The 17,811-nt window shown below is 39.2% G+C and overlaps 1 protein-coding gene across 1 annotated transcript in view; it reads right to left on the bottom strand.

Annotated features, from left to right (window-relative positions):
• Positions 1–16,615, bottom strand: part of zmat4a (zinc finger, matrin-type 4a) — a 68,854-nt gene extending 52,239 nt beyond the window's left edge. Inside the window, 2 exon segments of the mRNA XM_053481600.1 lie at positions 16,317–16,433; positions 16,436–16,615. Coding sequence (XP_053337575.1) covers positions 16,317–16,433; positions 16,436–16,615 — 297 coding nt within the window.
• Between the last annotated feature and the right edge of the window lie 1,196 nt (positions 16,616–17,811).

The raw sequence follows: 17,811 nt of genomic DNA on the forward strand, positions 1-17,811 counted from the left end.
GAGCTCATTAGCATTCCGTGGCATAACATTAAAAAAAGGAATAAAAGTAAAAAAAAGTATGACAAAGAGCAAGAGCGAAGGAAAACAAAATCAAAGACCAGGCAGTCTTTTACTGATCAAAGGAATTACCACCACAGAGGCACAAACGAAACAAAACGAAAACGCAAAATGTGATGCTGCTTCCTCCTGGTTGGGCTGTTAATAGTAGTCATAAAAGAAACCCAGAAAAAGATGAAGCAAAAAAAAAGATTTACCACATTATCATCAAGACCAGAGAAAATAAAAGTTAACTAAAAGAAGAAAAAGTGAGTAAAAACGAAGACCCAGGACTTGCGATTTGTAAATTAGATGCAAGGCTGTGCATAGGTATAAGACAAAGAACTACAGTACATACCCACAACTGGGATAAAACCTAATAAGATAAGATCAGGCATCTTTAAAGCAAAGCAGTACTCCATTAGGAATGTTATATCACACCAGCAACATAGGTTCACCTTCATCACTAGTCAAGCACAAGTTCTAGGCAGGACCCTCTTTGAAGTATTAGACAGGAACCCAAATCTTCTCTTTGAAATACTGAACAGGAATCCTCATTTCCAATTTGTAGAAACAAAAAGGAACCCCAATGTCTCCTTTGAAATATTCTAAAGGAATCCCCATTTCCCATAGGAGGTGGTAGACCAGAAGCCTATTTCCTCTTTCGCCTACTAGAAAGGAATCCATATTCTGCCTGTCAAGTACTAGACAGGGAACCCCATTTAACCTTTGTAGTGGCAGACAGGAACCCCGTTTCCCATTTGAAGTACTGGACAGGAATCCCCATTTCCCCATGAAGTAGCAGACAGGAATCTCAATTTCACTCTTGTAGAACTGGACAGGAACTTCCATTCCTCCTTTATGTCCTGGGCAGGAACCTACACTTTCTGCCCTATATATTCAAACCTAGATTTACCCTTTGTAGTGCTGGGTATCAACCCACGTTTACAGTTTACTGTACTACACAGAAACACACATTTCCCTATAACACTTTCCTTTTTGATCCTTAATACCCCTATCTCATCTACACAGTTTCGCACGGTGGCCGTAAGTACCGTTTATCATGATTCACCGTGAGTGTTTAGGTGTGTGAACACGTTTCCATCTTACTGCGTGGAAAAATTTAACATTTTTTGGCGGCCCTCGCGGAAGCTTGCAGACCTTGCAGAACTTCATGGAACGTCGGTGGGCAATCGCGACAGCTCTCAGTGCCTAACAGCGCATCTCGCCGCGAGTCAAACGCATAAGATAGGGGTATAAGTACTTTGTAGAAACCAGCCTTTCATGTTAGAAGTTTTTTGTGAAAACTAGTCTTTTCTGTTTGAAGTACTGAACACACACCTGTCCGGTGTGCAAGTCCGGTACATTCAAGTAATTTTAACACTCTGTGTTCCCTTGGGATCAACCTGGAACACTGTTTCAGATCCTTTTCCCAATCCAACGTGATGACACAATTCTGTTCCGTCTTAAGAAAAAAAACTTTTGAATGTCTGAGTTTCAAATCTCAAAGTTCAAGCCTCTTTAGTTCTTTAAACTGCTGCAGCCTTGGTGAACTGAAAAACTCAAAAAGATCTCTGCTTTACAGCTAAAAAATAAATAAAAAAAGTGTATAAGGATTTTGGTCAGCGATTTCTTTTGAAAGATAAAAATCTTTGTAGTGAAATTTTTAACTGTCTATCTGTTAGACAAGTTCCACTACACATGAATAATTCATAAGACAAGATTAAACAAACTTTTTGTTTTTTTACTTTCTTCCCTGCAAGTTGTATTCTCCTTGGGCAAAAATGGGTGCAGTCAATAAAACAGAATTTAACATCACTGAGAATTTAGGATCTTAAAATACATTTTAATGATTGTTTAAATAATGCCAAAGAAGTAGAGAAAAAGAAAACTGGAGTTATACCTTATACTCCGAAGAGGGTTTGATAATATGCATGAAAGTATATATACTGTATATACACACATGTGTATATATACACACACAGACAGACACACACACACACACACACACACATATACAGTATATATATATGTGGGGGTTTTTTTGTTAGTTTTTTTTAAGAATATGATACTGTTATACTGTTTTATTGTGTTTAACAACCTTAAATGTAACTAAAAATGGGTATAAATAAAATAGGGATGGGAAAATGTATCCAAATTTACAGTACAGTGGAACCTTGGATTACGAGCATAATTCGTAATACGTGCGCTGTACACACACGCTTTCAAACACAAAATAAAATATGTTTTGCACAAGCGCACATGGTCACAATGTTATAGTAAACAGTACACACGTGCACGGATGTTGATTATTAGGGATGCACCGAAATTTCGGCCGCCGAAAATTTTCGGCCGAAATAGCATTATCGGTTTCGGCCGAAACGTAAGAAAGCGCCGAAAATAAAAGCCGAAATTGTCGCCACGCCTCTCCCATCCTCCCGTCTCGTTCGCGCTGTCATTACGCATTAAACACGGAGTATGTCGGCGGTTTGGAAGCACTTTAAGTTTTAGATGAGCACAGCAAAGTTGCAATATGCAACATTTTTTTAATACAAACAAAAAGAAAATATTTTAAACATGTTTTTTAATGAAGCCATTTTCGGTTTCGGTATCGGTTTTCGGCCAAGTGCATCCAAAAATTTCGGTTTCGTTTTCGGCCCAGAATTTTCATTTCTGTGCATCCCTATTGATTATACCAGTAAGAGACACACGCTAAGACCCAGCAGGGGAGATGATTACCCACAATTCCGCAGCGCAAAAGAGAGAAAAAACGTTGGCTCAGTTGTGATCATGTGACGCTCAGCGTGATACATGATACTCGGTGCTCGTAAACCAGGACGTTTTTCAAGTCAAAATTAATTAAATATTTTTGCTCGTCTTGCGGCACACTCGCAAACCACGTTACTCGCAATCCGAGGTTTCACTGTATGTCTGTCTATTGTTTTACATAATCAAACCCAGAAAAAAAATAAAATAAAATGAAGTATTAAGTAAAGTATTCAGCAGTCAGATTACCAGATGTGTTTTCTTGCCAAATGTAATTCCATCGTCACAGAATAACATTTGGCAAGAAAACACATCTGGTAATCTTATGCAGTGTTCCCCTACAAGTGTGAAATATACTTGCTGTGGTAGCCAGCAGAAACGAAAGTGTCCTAATACATATGACAAAATACAAGTATAAATGATTTTAAATACAATAATTTCGATTTATTTTATTTTCTATTAATTTGACATTTCAAATCAAACCTACTTACCCTCTCCTCTATCTACACATATGTATAGAGTAAGACCAAGTAAATATCATAAGAACTAAACATTTTTAGACCATAAAATCTTTAAAAAACTGTTTTTTTTTATTACTACGTTTTAATAAATATATAAAGATCAGGATTTTGCAGTATAGAGTGACATTAATAGTCGTTCTGAATCGCCTCTAAACCACCCGTGTTGTTTCACAGCTAACTAATTTTAAGGTTTAATCCCAAACCCCTGATCAAGGGGACCTACTTAGTGTGTGGAACAAGGGATTTACACACTAGGGACATAGTACACTAGCTTTCCATTTGATCCTACTTAGGAACTGTTCGTTAAAAATTACTTAAAAAGCTTGAAATGTCAGTATAAGTGCGTAACATTACCTGCACATCATTTAATGAAGCGTAAAGTGCAGTATATCCCATAGCTACAGCTCACTTGCAACAGAATCGCTGAATGGGCTAGTGCTAATCCTAATGGCACCAAATCCCTTCACACATTTTCACATGCTTCTTTCTCTTTTGAAGAAGTTCTGAAGTCCACCACGACATACTGCATATGAAATTAATCGGCAGAGCAGAAGCTATCGAGTGCTAGGTCATGCTTTTATCCTTCTGGTAATCTGGTGAAAATTATGTAATATTTTTATGTGTGTGTTTTTTGGGGGGTTCTGAAATACTCATTAATTTTAATTATCAACAAATTAGACTGTACATGATGTCGGTTAACTCTGCTTCTGCCATCCACTATTGTGACTAATGTCATGGTAATCACATGACCACAAAACATCAAGACGAGAGATGCATATTGCAGAGGGAAACATCCAGCAAAAAAATCATTAAAAAAATCTTATGCAACCTCTGTCACAAGGCCAGAAAAAAAAAGTGTTAAAAAGTGTGTTATGAGCAAGACAAATTACTCTGAGGCGAGGTTTGAGAATCACTGAAACTTAGGCAGAAATCAAAACCCGAAGCTTTTCTGACAGGCAGTGTGTCATGTGTCTCATGAGAACATGAGGAAAAAGAAAAGGACACAAAGCACAAGAAAGATAAGCGGCAAAGCGACAAAAAAAAGGATGAAAGCAAAAGACAAAAGAGGGAAGGATGAAAGAAGACTTATAGATACTGTATACATAAGTAATAAATGAAGAGCAAAGACTGGAAACAATAAATCCTTTGTGTCCTTGGAAAGTGATCATGGATTCTCCGAAATAAAGATGCTCTGCCGGAGCTGTCACACAGTTTAGTATACACACACACACACACACACACAGTCCCCTATCAAGTTAGAGATTATTATATAAATTCAGATTAGACCTATAGAACATCCCTAAACTGTGACTGAAAACCGTACCAGGTTAAGTTGAAAAGAAAGGATGTAAGAAACAAACCTTTATCCATCAGTGCATAGTGTATTTTTATTTTTCTCACTATTTTCCCCCAGAAATACCTTCAGCCATAGCAAGATTAGTCAAATATTATTCAGCTAACACACAGGTAGTATCAGATTTAGAAAAAAAGTTAAGAAAAACGCATCGCAGCAGTTTTTTTTCCCTCTGTCTAACAACAACTTTAGTGGCCCCAGCAAGCGTCTATGAGAATCCCAAGGCGGCTTCTGGCGTCCATCGACACTGCTGAGCATGTTTAAAACCCGTTGTAACCCTAAAGAATATTTACCGAATGTCAGAAATGCTCCTCCTCATTGCCAGTCTCTTGATTCCATGGTATTCTGTCTGTACTAAAGAACAATGTCCTCTCTGTCTCGCCATCATGAATCTTGTATGGGTGACACCTGCAGACTATGAATACTATGAGGGAATTTTTTTCCAGTCGTAGAGCAGACTGTGGGGTCAGATGTCATGTTTTATGTTGGGAGAAAGATGAGATGGTTTTACAAACCGTGAGGATGGAATGATTGGCAGCTTTTGATCTAAAGCTGTAAAGCAAACAAAGTAGCTTACAGTCAAGCTAGTTAGAGGGTTAGGTTAGCTATCACATTTTACTCTGGGTAATACGGTTTCTAGTAGTGATGGGAAGTTTGGATTATTTTAGTGACTCGGTTCTTTAAATTTTGTTCATCAAAATAAAAAAATCTTTTTTTGAGTCATTTTGTTTATTTCGTTCTTTTGATCAGAAATAAAATAAAATGTTACATTTTCAATAAACAAACCCCCAACATGTCTATATACACAAATTTTGTCTATAGTTCCAGTAATGAAAATATTAAAAATGCAGCTAAGGACATATTATAATAAACAGAATGAGCAGCTCACCTCTCATATCTTCTGGTCCGAAACGTTCGTTCTTTTTTGTCATGTGACCCCCATAGACCCCCATGCTTCCCTTACATACAGGTCCTTCTCAAAAATTAGCATATTGTGATAAGGTTAATTATTTTCTGTCATGTACTGATAAACATTAGACTTTCATATATTTTAGATTCATTACACACAACTGAAGTAGTTCAAGCCTTTTATTGTTTTAATATTGATAATTTTGGCATACAGCTCATGAAAACCCAAAATTCCTATCTCAAAAAATTTGCATATTTCATCCGACCAATAAAAGAAAAGTGTTTTTAAAAAATTTGCTTACATCCGAAAAAAGTACTTTGGACCACTGAGCAACAGTACAGTGCTGCTTCTCTGTAGCTCAGGTCAGGCGCATTTGCCGCTGTTTCTGGTTCAAAAGTGGCTTGACCTGGGGAATGCGGCACCTGTAGCCCATTTCCTGCACACGCCTGTACATGGTGGCTCTGGATGTTTCTACTCCAGTCTCAGTCCACTGCTTCCGCAGGTCCCCCAAGGTCTGGAATCTGTCCTTCTCCGCAATCTTCCTCAGGGTCCGGTCACCTCTTCTCGTTGTGCAGCGTTTTCTGCCACACTTTTTCCTTCCCACAGACTTTCCACTGAGGTGCCTTGATACAGCACTCTGGGAACAGCCTATTCGTTCAGAAATTTCTTTCGGTGTCTTACCCTCTTGCTTGAGGGTGTCAATGATGGCCTTCTGGACAGCAGTCAGGTCGGCAGTCTTACCCATGATTGCGGTTTTGAGTAATGAACCAGGCTGGGAGTTTTTAAAAGCCTCAGGAATCTTTTGCAGGTGTTTAGAGTTAATTAGTTGATTCAGATGATTAGGTTAATAGCTCGTTCACAGAACCTTTTCATGATATGCTAATTTTTTGAGATTTTCATGAGCTGTATGCCACAATCATCAATATTAAAATAATTAAAAGGCTTGAACTACTTCAGTTGTGCGTAATGAATCTAAAATATATGAAAGTCTAATGTTTATCAGTACATTACAGAAAATAATGAACTTTATCACAATATGCAAATTTTTTGAGAAGGACCTGTACTACAGAGGTTTTGTGATGCTTTGGGCATGTGCACCCAGTAGAAAATGAACGAATCACTCCCTAAAACTACTCGTTCTTCTGAGTCTTCTGAGTGTTCAAAAAGAACAAATCGTTCATGAACGACCCATCACTAGTTTCTAGGTAACCAGACTATGAGACTGGACAGCAGACTGGAGTTTTGACTTGTTTGGTGGGACAGCTAATTGACATTATGGATGATTTTTACCAGAACTGTGCGAGTTTAACATTTTTTACAAATGTTTCAAAATGAAATGTATGAAATATAAACCGCAGATTCTGCAGGTAAAAAATGTCTCATGTTTACAAAAAGTATCGCTTATTCCTGATCATTTGAGTTCATGAGCAGTTGGTACCTACTCTACTGCTGTGCGGAGCAGAAGATTATCACATTATACAATACTTGACATTTTAACAATTAACACGTTATGTTACATTTCTGTGCCTTTTAGATACTTTATTAGCTTTTAACAGTTCATAACCTGTTAGAAATATAGCTGCTTGTGTACTGTCTGCAAATCAGACAGTACACACTAGTTCCACTGAAGCAAATAAAGTCAAAAGTCGACAGTCTACCTGTGATTCACAGCTTTAGATTTTATTCAGTCAAGTTAGAGTCACCTTTACCAATTTTTAAGCCATTTTATAGACTGCTAAAATGCTAACACGTCTAACAGACTTGTAATTACGAAGCCAACATGGTACATCGTTTCTTATCGTTTTTGTTCGAGGTGTGCCTCAATGTTAGCGATTTGGGCTGATGAAAAGACTTAAATAATTGACGATAGTTTACATTTAAGCTTTTGGCAGATGCTATTATCCAGAGCTACTTACATTTTCATCTTATTATACATCTGAGCAGTTGGGGCTCAAGGGCCCAACAGTGGTAACTTGGTGGTTGTGGGGTTTGAACCTGCGACCTTCCGAACCGTAGTCCAATGCCTTAACCACTGAGCTACCCCTGTTTAAAAGCCAAAGCAATGTTTCCCCACACAGAGTATAATTTGCAGGCCACCCAGGAGAATGAGGCCATTACGATCGAATAACTAGTGGCAGACTGTTGTGCACCCGCTCCTGTACCTGTTAATTCTGCTACAGCGAGAGCAGTGCACTGGATGCCAGCTGCCATAAAAAGAATAAGAAGAGCATACTGATGGTCGCACACACTCTGCAGAGAAACACAGTTTCACACAGTGAATCGAATCTTCTTTAAAAAACCCAGGAGCATTAACCCTTAAAACCCAAGCGGCACGGATACATACCGGCATCTCAGCATTGGTCGATGGTCCAAAAAAAGTTAAAAATGTAAGAAAAAAAAAAAAGCACATATGCAGAAGCCCTGCGAGTGTGTGTTGACAGGGGAACACTCCAGAAATCACACACCACACTGTGCATTTGGATTTGGGGGTACGTCATGTGGAACCAAAATAATCATTAGTTTTAAAATGTGAAGATTTTACCGCTACCAGAATGACATGCAAAAAATGTAAAACACACGAAATGCGCATATTAGTTTTATTATTTATTCTTTGTTTTTGGGTCACTGTGTATAATAAAAAAAATAATAATAAATTCTGCTCAGTCAAGTCTGTATGGTTGATTACAATGAAATAAAGTTTCTACTGTATCACTGTACACCAAAGTGTGTTTAGTTATTAACTTGTTTACTTCGCCTTACTCCTCACATACGGGTAGATGGAGGGGAGGGTTCGTAGGATGGATCTCTTGATTGTGGAATCAATAGAAATATAAAATAAATCTAAATATTGTGTTGAAGGTCATACGTATTTGTTGATGGAGTACAGCACTTCTGTAATGGCGGCCCGTCCCGCTGATATTAAGGGATTTCACACTGCGAAGCATAACGCAAAACTAAATAGTGGAAGTTCCACCCTTTCTTTTTCAACTACATCAAAACCAACATGCCAAATAGTTTTCCATTCTGAACATTTGTCCTTCCTTACGACTCCCAAATATTCTTGGCAGGTCTTGATGGTAAACAAAGCAGACATAAGCTGGCAAGCACCACACAAGCAACAAAGTCAATTAAGCTCACAGTAATTATGTTAGCTCGCTTCTACTCTTGCCCGGTCTTTCTCTCAGTCTCTGCTCCGTGCGGGACGGAGAGTCTCCACTGGCAGCCGAACAGCAAAGCATGCTGGGGGGCAGGTGTTAATTACAGACCTCATACTTTACCGCGGCACCAAAAAAAAACCTTACTGAGCACTTTATCAAAAGAAAGCGCGCTCACAAGACAATCTGCTGCGTGAACAGAAGCAGTGATTACAGACAGATGATGAGCAGATGATCAGTTATTAGTGAAAACTAGAGCAGCTGGTCAGTAGTAAGTTATCAAACTCCTTCCCTTTATCCAATAGCAACAGCGACAGCGACAGATCCCCTGCTGCTACCCTACTGCCAGCTGGTCACACATATACAAACAGAAATATGCAACCTCAAGGACCAGTTCATACCCACTACCTAGCTCTCTCACACACACACACACGCACACACATACTGTACACACAAGGCAAATTGTGAAACTGAGTTTTGGAGCATTTCAGAGACCCCCAGTTGCCGTTTTAATCTGCTCTCTAGCTGAAGACTGCAGGGAGGATATTAGCCCAGCTGTCTCCACCACACACACACACACACACACACACACACACTCTCTCTCTCTGATGAGAAAATGACCTCCACACAGTTGAAAATGTACAAATATAGCATGTACAAATACATTTATCATTTACACGTACACTGTATAAGAGTTCGGCAAAAAGAGTCTGGAGAAACAGTTAAAAGGTTAAAGCTAAAAATAAGCTGATGTGTGTTCATTCAATCAGTGATATTATTATTTTAAATTCAAGCCCACGTACATGTGTGTGTTTTTTTTTCCCTCTGTCCAACTTATTAATACAAAAAAATTACATGGTGTAAGGTTGAGTATCTTATACCTTGTTTACATCACGTTATACTTCTTCCATCATCAGCCAAATACACTCCCTGATTAAAGTAGATTATTACATCAGACACGTGACTGTTCATAACTTCCTTCTACATACTCGATGTATTTGCGATAAACAGTCACATCGATTCCCTCTTTTGAGTGATGCATACAGCCACGCCCACTTTGATGTCAAAAGCACACTATTCGTCCAAAAAAGCCACGGCTGCTATGACGTGATCTGGCACAAAACTGCTCATAACACCCCATTCAACTCAACATTTCAGTTTGATTTATCGCGCTGATTTAACTTCTGACAAATACCGACTGACTGGTAAAGTTTTATTAAATACTGTCCAGACAGACAGACTGACAGACTATTTTCGGGTTTTGTATGATGGTTTTAGGTCTTCCAATGTATAAAACAAAGGTATCATTAAAAAAGTGAGAGTTCTGACCAATGCACAGACAAAATCTTAATATATCCTCTTCTTTGTCTTTCGGCTGTTCCCCTCCCTTCCTGACTCCATCTAACCCTATCCAGTGCATTCTCTTCTTTTAAACCAACTAACTTCATGTCCTACTGCATCCATAAATCTCCTCTTTGGTCTTCCTCTAGACCTCCTGCCTGGCAGTTCCAACCTCAGCATCCTTCTACCGATATATTCACAGTCTCTCCTCTGAACATGTCCAAACCACCTCAATCTGGCCTCTCTGACTTTATCTCCAAAACATCTAACATGGGTTGTCCCTCTGATGAGGAAATATATATTTAATTCACAAATAATAGCTCCAACAATTGTCTCCCTCTCACCAAGCTTCCACAGTCTTGTAGCCCATTTCAGCCTTGTGCAGGTCTATAATCTGGCTGTAGCAGAACCGTTAAGAGGAGTGATTCTGTTTGTATGTGTGTATGTCTGTGTGTAAGTCGTCGTACACAGTAGCCCCCCTGCTCCTGCTTCTTCCCTCATCTAACACCAGTTTTTTTTTTTTTTAAAGTAAAGTGCAGGTTATTATTTAAATGGGGGAAAATTTGCTTTTACATACGAGTATTTCGATACACAAGCACGCTTCCGGAACAAATTTTGTTTGCACTCCAAGGTTTAACCTCCCACTGTGGTGGAGTCACTGTGTGCCAACCAAGTTAATCAGCATAAACCCTTCAAATGAAGGGGACAATTTCAATGCTTTGAGTTTATATCTGAATCGTTCATTCAACACCACCTCAACATATTTTTTATTAATGTCTATCAACTTTAAAAACTGATGATGTCTCAACACTGAAAGTCACCTCAACGTTGTTACAACCAAATTACGGTCATCCAACATTAGGACTCTATTACGACAGGTATCGGCATGTAGTTACATGATTTCAGAGCTGCTATATATCTGATTGTTCTCTTCCTATATTTATTACAATACTTTTTAGAATTTTCAGTTAATTGTCAGAATAAATATCAAAATAAGGAACAAAAGTAAAAGATCTTGTTGACTAGGAGCCACTTTAAGCATCTCGGAATCTGCTGACCCTCTGGGTTTTTCTCCAGAATACCAGTAGTACAGCACAATACAGATTGTATCACAGGTTTTAGTCACGATCAGATCATTTTTTTGTGATCAGCAAAAAAGGGAGACAAAATACCTCGGAGTCATGGGTAGCTCAGTGGTTAAGGCATTGGACTACGGTTCAGAAGGTTCCAGGTCAAATCCCACCACCATGAAGTGGTCCTTGTTGGGCCCTTGAGCAGGGCCCTTAAACCTCAGATGTGTAATGGGATACAAATGGAAGTCGCTCTAGATAAGGACGTCCTGTCACTTATTACTTAAATAAATAAATAAATTCTTACAGTCTGAAATTTCAATGTTTAAGCAAAATCGTAAAATAAAATACTCAAAATTTAGACTTTTTTATTGTTACTTTTTCCTTTGAACATAAGTTGAACGAAAAAAAATTACAAATCACCAAACTTTCACAAAAACTTTCATAAAAAGAAAACTATCTACTTTAGTGAAGTGTATGTATTTAGTATGTATGAGTTCCAGTACTTATATTATTAAAAAAATAATTTTTTTAAAGTGTAGGTGGGGTTTCAACGCTGCCTAGAGGATTTACTTTGTGCAATTTGGGTACGATTAAGATATTTGTATTATATATATTTCTGTAAGCAAATATATATATAACGTGCACATTTTCGCTCAGGAACGAGGCCCAAATACAACGTCATACAGCGGCAGTAAACCTAATCCTAATAGGGGTAGCTCAGTGGTTAAGGCATTGGACTACGGTTCAGAAGATCCCAGGTTAAAACCCCACAACCACCAAGTTGCCACTGTTGGGCCCTTGAGCAAGGCCCTTAACCCCCAACTGCTCAGATGTATAATGAGATAAAAATGTAAGTCGCTCTGGATAAGAGCGTCTGCCAAATGCCTAAATGTAAATGTAATCGGTGGTTCACTCGTGCAGAACCGCGGGGGGGGATCTCTAAAGACCATGGTCAGCTACGATCTGTTGAACCACTACAAACCAGTTTCTGGGGTTTGTACCGCATGCTGCGAGAAAAAAAATAAAAAACACACCGATAAAACAGTTTGTTGAGAGTTCAGAAAAGAACGGCCCATTCAAATAATCACTCTTTACAAATGTGCTAAGCAGAAAAGCATCTCAAAGCACAAACTGTCAAAGGTGGAAAGGGCTACGCAGGCAGAGGACCACATTTGGTTCCAGTGCTGGCAGATTCAACCAAAATTTAAAGCTAGAGTAGGCACAGAAATAAGTCTTAGATTCTGATTAAAAATCTTATATCACTATCGACAAAGCATCAGCATATGTGACTGTCATGTAGGTAGTTTTCCCCCCTCATTTTTACCAAACATGATTATAGTGTTCCTGGGCAAAAAGATTCATGTATCTCCAATGACGTTAAAGGTCAAACATCGATTTGTTTTGTAATTTGCTTCAGGAAAGAGATTTTATCGCGGCATTTCCAAACATCTTGTCGTCTGGAATATCAGAGCCTTTGAAACTAGGAAAGAACACTTTTAAATGGGTAATTATTAGAAATATTATAATGACAAGCTCCTAGGATGTCCTAACTTTGTTTTCTTTCCTACTAATTATTCAGCAGACGTTTATGCAAATAAACTGCACGGCTGCCTGGCTGAGGCAGTTATGATCCCAATCTTAATTTTATGGCAAACCCAGGAAAATCAACAGTGCACAGAATGTGACAGTCGCACCGTATAACCTCTCATTATCAGGGAGGCATGGACAGCGAAGCAGGAAAGTGTCCACAGAGACTGTTCAGAGCATGGCGAGGTCCTTTGAGGCCAAATGCATGGTTAAAAATGGAATCAGGGAGAGAAAGAAAAAAAAAAAAGTAGGGAGGGAGTAAAGAGATGATATATGAACACCAGCCATCCTGCGTCGAAAGATTCAGTTTCCTGTTAACAGCACTTCAATTCCTCCAGGTGCATCTTTATTTAAAATTCACACGTACAGAATTACAGGATTAAAAGACTTGCGTGAGGATGCTGCAGTTCAGAGAGATAGATGCAAATGCAGTCAATCATCCCCAAAGTCTGCTTCTTTACTTGAGCTCCAAAGCTGCGGGATTATTGTTGGCGACGACTAACAGATGCGTACAGCCCTAAGTATTGTTTAGTTTCAAATGCATATGTAAATATTCACACACACGCCTCAAGCTAGTAAATTTTGTAACTTTAGAAAAAAAAAAATATGTCACAGACCCAAACACCAGTCGATGTTAACCATGGCCTAAAGTTCACTAAATGATATTATAAAATAATGTTATAGACGAATTGATGGAAAAAATAAGCCTTTGCCAGGCTGACTCTAAAATCAATGTTTTACATTTTTCTTTTTACATTTATATACAGTAGGGATGGGAATTACAAGTCACCTCCTCATACGATATGATCATGATTTAATTAAAATTGTAATTCTATCTGTATCAGGATTTTATAAATGTTCTGATTTCCCCTTAATTTTGTTAAAATTTGAAACCTTTTAATAAAGTTTAATGATTCATTAAATGTAGCCCAAAAATGCGCTTCTGTTGCACCACTCTTAAGCTTCTGCGTTCGGTACAAAATGGTGTATAACGATCACTTGTCACGCCCAATTAAACTAAAAAACAGGCAATTTTGGTCACTGGCCGATTAACCGGTTCATCTCGACTACAAATGGACTTTTTTTTTTTTTTTTTAACAATTTTGGAGTCGGCAGCATGGGTAGCACGATCACCCTGTTGCATCTAGGGTCCGGGTTCGATTTCCGGCCAGGTGCGATTTCCGTCTCTGTGTGCATGGAGTTTGCATATTCTCCCCGTGCTTGGAGGGTGTCCTCCAGGTTCTTCAATTTCTGAAGTTTCCAAATTGTAGTGTGTGAATGAGCGTGTGTATATACTGTATGTGTGCCCTGCGATAGATTGGCACCCTGTCCAGGGCATACCCCGCCTCGTGCCCTGCGTCTCCTGGGATAGGCCCCAGGCCCCCCGCGACCCTGAACACAGGATAAAGTGGTACAGACAATGAGTAAGTGAGGATTTGAAATCATGGTGATTCATAACCGAAACGATTTTTCCAACATCTCTATTATACAGTATGTTTGTATATGAGGCAATAAAGTTTTGAGGTTTCTCTATAATACTTCAGGTGGTGGACTTTAAATGGTTCACACAGCACAACATCTGGTGTGGCAGCACAAATTAATTGTCATATTTGCTTAGGCAAAAAAAAAACATTATCAAATCAAGATAATTATAAAATTGTGATACTCACTGAATCACAATACAAAGCAAATGGGCACCTAGGTTTTGTGATGATATCATATCGGGCGATCCCTGGAGATTGCCATCCCTACAAATTGATACGTTTATTTTATTTAGGAGGGAACTGAGCAAATTAAACTCCACACCAAAGCTGTTATATAACATTGAACAAAGTACAGATACTTTTAAGTGCATTAAAATGACAGAACCCCATGCCTCATTGCGCAACCATTCAGCAACAACTTGCTGACTTTTCTTTTCTTGCTAACGTTTTGTAATAGAAAAAGGCAACAACCTAAGCAGCAAGCTCACAACATTTGATAACACTACACTTCCTATCAATTTTTAGGTTTGTCATTTACGTTTCTTTTTAACCAAAAACCTCAAGTTTAATAAATGCTTCTACTGTTATATTAAAACAAAACGAATAGCAAATGTAATGCACCATAAAAAATATATTCGTCTTCTGTAATTGAACTTTAAGGAACACTGAAGTAGCTTTAAAAAGGTCAGTTACTATAGAAAAACTAACTTTTTAATAATTTTAGATATTTAGATTGGTCTCCAATGTGCATGTACAAAACAAATTGAGGGGGAAAAATGCTTTTTGCCTTTTTTTCAATTTTTAGATTGGCTTGGGCTTAAACAAGACAAATCAGATTCTTCCTGAAACATGATCACATTTTAGTGAAGCCACTCCTCCAGATGGGTTCTTAGCTTGGGAGTTTATTGAGGGTGGTATGGCTCAGCAGGACTTTATTTACATAAACACTGAAAAGAAGCTTTTGGGCAAGGAGTGAAATAAGTAAAGTTTGAAAAATATACATTATCAGAGAGGTATTTCAGTCAGAGCATTAACACACAAACACACACCCACACTTTGGGGGAGCTCTGAGACCGGTGTTAGCTAGCTAAAAGAAACTGCACTATATAGGACCTTTAAAGCCATATAGTGAAAGATGATAAAACATGACAAAGAAAAGTTCTGACAGAGAACAAGTTATATACAAAGCTATGGAATGCCATCCGGTCTATCATGTTCTCTTTACGGCTTCACAGAAGCTATCTCCGAGTTTCATTTATCATAAATGACAGTAGAAGCAGACTACCCAAAGTTGTTCTGCCTGGGGGCAAGAGAAGAAGCAAGCAGCGTCAACACATGAACACTCTTTAAAGAAAAATCAAAGGCCAACATCACATCTCTCATTGCAGGAGAAAAAAAAAGTCAACAAGGCATCAATAATTCAGAGGTGTTCACATCTCCCAAATGTCCATTGCACAGAATTCTGATAAACATCCATGTCTTCTTTTTTTTTTATCCAAACATTCAAAAGAGTGCTAGGTTACTCTTGCATGAATATATATTTATATATATATAGAATAACTTTAATTCACTAGCAAGTGTGCTTTGTTGCTGTACATCATTTAAACCAAGCAGGTGTGTCCCTCCTCCAAACAAGTGGATAATGCCACAGTGAACATCCTCAAACGTAATGATCATCACCAATTAAGGAGTCATCATACACACTTTCCAGCACCTGTGGGGTCAAAAGACGAAGCTGAGCATTGCTGCATGCACTTGTGCAGGGTGTCTGTCTTTGTCTGTGTCCGCGAGATTTCGTGCATGAAAGAAAATAAGAAAAAAAGAGGAGAAAACCTATAAATGCATACATGCACGATGTTTAAGGCATTCATTTATTCCTGAGCCAGATGGCATGTGAGTTCTTTGTAAAAGTGCATTAATATCAGAAGTGTGTTAATCACCACCCGGTTTGCTTGTAAACACAGCACCATGCGGCGCGCGAGCCTCGGATGTGCCAGCACTATCCGCGAGAATAAAGGAAATCCGACGCACGGCAGCGCGAGCGCATCCTGAGCAAGTGCGTGGCACGAGTGAGTGCATGCGCGCGTACCTGTAGCTGGAGAGTGGTGTAGTCGCGCGGCAGACGCGTCGGAGGCTCGGCGAGCGCGTGCTGAGGCTGCAGGGAAACGCCGTAATCCATGCAACGGTGGAGCGCGTGCGTGCGGTACTACTGTACTGGCGGGGAGGGGGGCGGGGGGACGCGAGGTCGCGCGCTGCCGTTTCGCTCGTGGGTCAGAACGCTCCGCCCCGCCGCTCGCGCCTCATTGGCCGGCGGGACGGAGGTGTTTTTGTTTTCGCTCCACGCGCGCAAGCGGGGCTGCACGTGAGCAGCAGAATGTGACTCGACATGCGCGCGCGTCGGATTCAACTGGTGCATCCGTCCAGGACAGGGGTATTTAAGTTCTTTAGGTATTGTATAGCTTTAGCCAAAAGTATGTGCACCCCTGACCATCACTCATTTCTGTTTGTCTTTGAGAAGAATGTGTCTGTACACTGGAACCCAAACCTGCACCTGTGCGCACATGAATACATGCTGCCTTAAGCTTGATGTAGAAGAACTCGACTGTCCTGCACAAATCACTAACCTCAAAACCTCCTGAACATTTTTGTGGATGAACTGGAACACTAGCTGCACCCCACAAACCCTTAGTACCTGACCCCTCGTAGCTAAATGATCACAAATCCCCACAATCTCCAAAATCTAATGGAAAGCCTTTCTATTAATTCCATTCTCAATAGCCATGGTGTCCACATACTTGTGACCATGTCGTCTATCACCGACATTCATCTCCAGGAACTTTGTCATGAACCATCATTGGAATCTTTCCTTTTGCAATAGCAGGAAATTATTCTCTGATCACATCTCCTTATGTAACGATCTAAACTCCCGAGCCAAGTTGTGTCATTACCTATACACATGCTTTAATATCTGGCTTTTTGGCAACAAGAAAAACTTGTCACTATTTGTTTTTGTTTATAATTTACATTGCTGGCTCCATAAAATAAAATAAGAAAAAAAAGTTAAAGGCTATTTTATCTGCTCGCACTGATTTCACAGCTGAAAACAATACATTTATTGCAATTGACAAAGATTGAGTGCAGTCTCTCAGATAAATTACTGTATACAAGTATATAGAGATGTCTTTTTACAACTGTCTCAGATAGAAAAGTGTGTGTGTGTGTGTGTGTGTGTGTGTGTGTGTGTGTGTGTGTGTGTTTCAGCATAGTGTGTGTAGTAAAGCCTAGAGCAGGGTGATTACACGCACACACACACACACACACACATATATATATATACACACACACATATATATATATATGCATATTTCTATTGCATTATGACTATATCATAAGCATGACTCATCAGAGACTATGTGATACTGCAGTTATCTAGTTACACAATGAAGAAACACACACACACACACACACACACACACACACACAAATGTGCTTAAACGCTACTGTAATTGCACTAGAACCTGAAGGCATCTTCACATTTCCCCTCAGGCTCTGTCTATCTGTCTGTCTCTCTCTGTCTCTCCCTC

Source organism: Clarias gariepinus, chromosome 21 (genome assembly GCF_024256425.1).
Source record: "Clarias gariepinus isolate MV-2021 ecotype Netherlands chromosome 21, CGAR_prim_01v2, whole genome shotgun sequence".
NCBI lineage: Eukaryota > Metazoa > Chordata > Actinopteri > Siluriformes > Clariidae > Clarias > Clarias gariepinus.